The 6,257-nt window shown below is 44.4% G+C and overlaps 1 protein-coding gene across 1 annotated transcript; it reads right to left on the bottom strand.

Annotated features, from left to right (window-relative positions):
* Positions 1–489: 489 nt before the first annotated feature.
* CCDC166 (coiled-coil domain containing 166) lies at positions 490–1,422 on the bottom strand. Its single transcript, XM_075490268.1, has one exon. The coding sequence runs from the start codon at positions 1,420–1,422 to the stop codon at positions 490–492; it is 933 nt and encodes a 310-aa protein (XP_075346383.1).
* Positions 1,423–6,257: the final 4,835 nt, after the last annotated feature.

Here is a 6,257-nt window from a genome sequence, read left to right as displayed (position 1 = left end):
CTAGCAGAAGGTAAAATAAAGTCTTTGCCATGTAGAAGATTTGGGAAAATGAATGTTGCTGAAAGTAAGAGCTGGCCTATGTTGGTTCATACTATGGTAACAGTAGATGTAGTTTACAGTGAAAAGGAACATAGAAATTGGCTCACTATGTCTAAGAATATAATTTGCCCATGGAAAATTACTAATTAATGAAACATCAAAGTCTGATCTCAAAGAGAAAATGTCATTGTTTATTTCAGGACGTGAAGGGATTGCAGTTTCGAATGTCTTAATACAGATGTCATGAAAGTTACAGCTGAGGTTACTTTTAAGATCTGTTGTCTGGATTGCATGCTGAGCATAAGCTATGTAAATCAATCCTTTCATTCACCCACAGAACATTTATTTCTATATACTCTGTTACGTAACTAATAGTGGCAACAGTTGACAGTCCAGCTATGTGTACTGATATATTGGCATGAGTGAGAAGTGGAGAAGTGTTTTTTTAGGTTAACGGACACATCTGAACAGGCTGTGAGAGCTGTAGGTTTTGCCATTTGCGTTGTGTGCCTCATGCTGGTGTAACCAGTGGTGCATGTGTGCCATGTCTTGAGTGTATTGGTTCTCCCGAAGAAGCTGCTGCTGCTGTTCTCTCAGTTGAACTTTGGTTTCTTTAAGGATTTTTGAGTATTGGATGAGTCTGAGCAATTCCTGGCGCAGATGGCAGTTCTCTGCTTTTACTTGTTTGATATGCTGAATTAGAGATTGCATCGCTGCTTCTTCTGCTCTCTTGGTGAGAACCTGGATCTTCTGATGAAAGTCCATCTCACAGTCAGCCTTGGCCTGCAGAAATCTGCTCTTGATTTTGTGCATTTCATCTGAATGCTGTATCTTTGTGACCAACAATTCCTTCTCCAGCTCTTTAATCTTTTTCATCTGTTCCAGCTGAATAGATGGATCTTTGAAAGGCTGCAGGTCTTCAACCTCCTTGGTCATAAGGGAGTACTTTGTCTCCATATTCACCAGAGAGCTCCTCACCTCCTTCTCTTTTTCTGTATACTGTGAGATTAGCTTCTCTTTCTGCATCCAGACTTGAGACAGATCAGTGCGATTCTGGTCATTTAGTGTTATTATCAGATTCTTGCATTTCTGGCTGTGTTTTGTTATGTAAGAGAGGTAAGCGTTGCTCTCTTCCTGATTCCGTTGGGCTTCCTTTTTTAGGAATTTATTTTCCTGCAGGAAATGCTCCACTCTTCCCATGTATGTGTTCATATGTTCAGAGAGAATCTTGTATTCCTTCTGCAAGTACAATTTCCTCTCTTTGACAAGTATTTCCATGTCACTTACTCCTTTGGATATATCTCCATTCTTGGTTCTTACTCCTTGCTTATTTTTCCCAGCACGCATGGTGTCTTGTTTCATCTGCTTTGTCTTGGATGCCATATTTCACACTGGGGGTATCAAACTCGGGCAAACTGTAACAGAATGAAAAATTACAAATTCTAAGCAAGCATTTATGCCTCATGTATGACCATTGCTTTTTCCCCCAGTCATGCCCTCTTATGTTCCTTTGTTTTCAACTGATTATTCTGGCAGCTAAAATGTTTGACCTAAAATTTTTCATGTCTGGCCTATGTCCTGAGTTGAAGCACACATGCACATATGTGTATTTGCATTTTTACATTCCTAATTAACTGAGAAGAAGTAGTTCTGCTAGTCTAAAAATACACATCTTTTTAAGATTTCTTTTTTGTCATATAACATTGTGTTATTTCTGTAGTTTGGAGTACAAAGTCAAATTCCACTGGTGAATTATTACAGCTGTTACATTCTGTACTGTCTTTCTGTAGGCAGTAGATCTTGTCCATAAAATTTCAGCAGCAAGTAAGTACTGAAATGCTAATAGAGGCATGCCTGAAACTTACAAATTCATAAAGCAAATTCTAAAATATAACTGCTAAGTCATCCTGCTGGACTGGAAGCTACCTGTAGAAAATGTTACGTATAGTAGTACAGATTAAGCCCCGTTCCTCCATCAAAGTTAGATTCCTGTATTTGTATTTGAAGAGACAGCTGCGTCCTTTTCCTGGATTTAGAAAGTTAAGTCACTATTGTCCTATGAAATGAGAGCAGAAAAGGAACTGTTGCAACCAGTTTTAACCTAGGGCTTCGATGATCAGTCAAAGTATTTACTCACTTTGGAGAGCGACCATGTTCTTATCCTTCCACTGCCTGAGGTAGCATAAACTGGTATCTTCTTGGACATCATCTTAACTGTAATGTCATTTGAGATATGACACAGATAACTAAATATTTATGAATACAGAGAGAGTGAAAAGAATGACCATAAAGGGGATAATGACTACAGAAACATCCTCCCACATCCGGCCATGGAATGTGTGCCATGGATTTTGATGGAATGTTGAATGTGCCATGCAGATGTGATCTCTCCAGTTGCCTAGGACTGCATTCTTCCCTCAGAGATGGTGGGTGGGAGATAAGTACAGAACATTACGGGCTGAACATCAATTCAGCATCTGTTGAGACCATGCTGGATTATTCATTTGGAGATTATTCATCTGGGCTGCTTTATCTGTGTTCTATTTTGGTCTTGTTATAGGTGAGTAACGTGAAATTGGCTTTGGTGTTTTGGCCAAATTAAGGCAAAATGTTTTACTCTGTTATGAGAAAGATGTTACGGCTCTATCAGAGTACATCTGTATCCAAGCTAATGACTTGGTTTTCTGTGCTGTTAGGAGTTGTTCTGTCTGGGTCCTCTCTTGCTGAGAAGATAACAGTCCTTTAATAAAGGCAGTTTAATTAAGGCAGAATGAGAGGCTTCTCTTTCTGCCTGTGACATTTCCTATTTATATTGGTCAAATGATCGCAAAGCACAGTATTACCACAGATAATCTATTTGTGTTTCTGCAATAGACTATATATTTATTACCTGTGGTAGGTATGTGAAAAAGCACTGCATAGCAGGTCAAGTACAATGACCTGGTTTTATTTTTAAACTCTCAAGGTTTCAGGGACTTTTTGGGTGGGCAGATCTCATCCATACTGGGGGGGTAGCAGGAGTGGTTTGCAGTGGAAGCACTATGGCACATTCTTTTGTCCTCCACTGGAAATGCCTTTCTGGCATGCATTCTTCAGCTCATCTGCATTGTGTACAAATAGACATTACTTCACACTGTGCGCATAATAATTCTGGTCTGATAGATCCCACTCAGTCTGTGTTATTCATTCACCACTGATAGGACAGATTCACAGAACCACCAGATAGTTGAGGCTGGAAGGGACCTCAGGAGATTGTCTAGTCCGGCCCCTTGCTCAAAGCAGGGTTAACCAGAGCAGATTGCTTAAGACTGTGTCCAGTCAGGTTTTGAATATCTCCAAGGATGGAGATTCCACAACCCCCCTGGACAACCTGTTCCTTCTGAGTGTTTGACCACCCTCACAGTAAAAAAGTTTTCTCTTTCATCCTGTCAGGTCCAATAGAATTGTGTATGTCCATTTTGTTTAAGTGTTCCCTAACCCGATCCTCCTCCATTGAGGGCAAGTCTTCCTTGCTCCACACTTTCTCCCTGGCCTCAGGGACGTGGGATTCTGGAAGGTCAGTCTTACCGGTAAAGACCAATGCAAAGAATGCACTGAGTAGCTCAGCCTTTTTGTCATCCTTTGTCACTGGGTCCCCTGCCCCTTTCAGCTAAGAGGCCATGTTTCCCTAGTTGTCTTTTTGCTGCTCATATACCTGTAGAAGCCCTTCTTGTTGCCATTCACATCCCTTGCCATATTCAATTCCAGATGGGCTTTGGCTTTCTTAACACCATTCCTGCACACTCGGACAGTGTCTTTGTATTCCCCCTGGGTGAGGAGGAATTCCCTTCCCACTACAATCACTTGCTGCTTCCTCCTGGTGCGGCTGTGCGGCTCAGGCTCAGCCAGCTCAGATGCTTCATTGGAGAGAGTTCCCAGACCCTTGTCTGCTTCCAGAGCACTCAACCTGTTCTTGCAGAACTGCAGGTGGAGCAGGCACCTGCTTCCTGCTGCTGGAAGACACAGGATTCCTGCCTTGTCATCATGGGAGTCTTCATTTCCCAACCAGGTAAGCTCAGACTCAGTACAGTTGGGGATTTGGGCTCTTGAAGCTGCAGGGTCTCAGAAGATCCAGTCGTCAATCTCTTTCTTGTTATCTTTGATGCTGCAATCTGCTGACCTCCTCTTGCAGCTCTTTTGGCAACACACATGCTCCACGAGTGCACACCTCCTGCTGGCAAGGAGACCATCTCCCCCTGCCCCAGCCACGGCAAGAGTGAGAGGCACCAGACACTCCTAGCATCTTGAGGCATGGAAAGCTACATCCTCCATCAGTCACTTGATTTGAGTTGAGGCCTCTGATGTTCCACGGGATAGACCTGGATAGAAAGCTGGTCATAGAGGATTCCCTTGGATCTATCCACACTTTACAAAATGGGTCAAACCAATACAGTAGTGGTAGAAGATGGGATCATAGCTCTTTCCTCTACTGTAGTGAATGAGAGCTGATGAAGCTGCTTCAGCTGGCATGCTCTTTCTGTCTCCTGAGATAACAGTGTGGGCCCAGACTTTGGCCCAATCCCTTCTGTCCCTCATTAACCAGTGGTTTGATGGAGGCTAAAAAAAGCACCCTTGAATACTACCCAAGCATATGACACCTGAATTTTCCAGAATCCTGGCACCCTACATGAAGTACAGGCTGACACTCTTGCCCCAAGAGGTATGTCCTCGGTGACTGTTAGAGCATGTATAGGTACTATGGCTGATAGCTTTCTCTCCAGTTCCTCTGGGTTTTGCAGCCCTACCAAGGGAGTCAAGACATACACAGAAGTTTCAGCCAAGCCTGTGCTTTTGCAGGGTAGAGATCATATTATCCTTTTGCTGGCTCACCATAAAGTTATAAACCCTCAGGAACTGGCTTCTTGCTAATGTTTGCAGTGTTGACCTCATTCTTGTGGCCTGCTGCTTCCTTTACAACTTCAGAAGTGCTTGGTGGAGTTCTTTAATATTGGTATGGAAGGACTGTTTGGAAAGCTATCTGTAATTTTATAGTATGAGGGCTAGCAAGACCATGTCTGTCTAGTGTTAAGTTCACAGAATCACAGAATGGTTGAGGTTGGAAGGGACCTCTGGAGGTCATGTGGTCCAACCCCTCTGCTCAAGCAGAGCCACCTAGAGCAGGCTGCCCAGGACCATGTCCAGACAGCTTTTCAATATCTCCAAGGCGGGAAACTCCACACCATTTCTGGGCAACTTGTTCCAGTGCTCGGTCACCCTCACAGTGAAACATTGTTTCCTGATGTTCAAGTGTAACCTCCTGTGTTTCAGTTTGTGCCTTTTGCCTCCAGCACCCTGAGCTGGAAGACAGGGATGGGGAGCAGAATGAAGCCCCCATAATTCAAGGGGAAATGGTTAGCGACCTGCTACACCATTTACACACAGGTCTATGGGGCCGGATGGGATGCACCCAAGGGTACCGAGGGAGCTGGCGGAAGTGCTCACAAAGCCACTTTCAATCGCTGAGCAGCAGTCCTGGCTAACCAGGGCGGTCCCATTTGACTGGAAGTTAGCAACTGTGACACCTATCTACAAGAAGGGCCGGAAGGAGGATCTGGGGAACTACAGGCCTGTCAGTCTGACCTCAGTACCAGGAAAGGTTATGGAGCAGATCATCTTGAGTACCATCACGCGGCACGTACAGGACAAGCAGGTGATCAGGCCCAGTCAGCATGGGTTTAGGAAAAGCAAGTCCTGCCTGACTAACCTGATCTCCTGCTATGACAAGGTGACCTGCTTAGTGGATGAGGGAAATGCTGTGCGTGTTGTCTACCTAGACTTTATTAAAGCCTTTGACACAGTTTCCCACAGCATTCTTCTGGAGAAACCGGCTGCTCATGGCTTGGACAGGCGTACATTTCACTGGGTAAAAAAACTGGCTGGATGGCTGGGCCCAAAGACTTGTGGTGAATAGAGTTAAATCCAGTTGGTGGCCAGTCACAAGTGGTGTTCCCCAGGGCTCAGTACTGGAGCCAGTTCTGTTTAACATCTTTAATAATGATTTGGATGAGGGGATTGAGTGCACCCTCAGTCAGTTTGCAGATGACACCAAGTTGGGCAGGAGTGTTGATCTGCTGGAGGGGAGGAAGGCTCTACAGAGGGATCTGGACAGGCTGGATCGATGGGCCGAGGCCAATTGTATGAGCTTCAGCAAGGATACCCCGTGAACTTGGATAACTGCG

This window comes from Mycteria americana, unplaced genomic scaffold, assembly GCF_035582795.1.
Source record: "Mycteria americana isolate JAX WOST 10 ecotype Jacksonville Zoo and Gardens unplaced genomic scaffold, USCA_MyAme_1.0 Scaffold_53, whole genome shotgun sequence".
Taxonomy (NCBI): Eukaryota; Metazoa; Chordata; class Aves; order Ciconiiformes; family Ciconiidae; genus Mycteria; species Mycteria americana.
The sequence above is the reverse complement of the archived record's forward strand: the minus strand, read 5'-3'. Positions and strand labels throughout refer to the sequence as shown.

Excerpts from the sequence above, each read along its gene's own strand:
- CCDC166 (XM_075490268.1), bottom strand. The coding sequence starts at position 1,422 with ATGGCATCCAAGACAAAGCAGATGAAACAAGACACCATGCGTGCTGGG.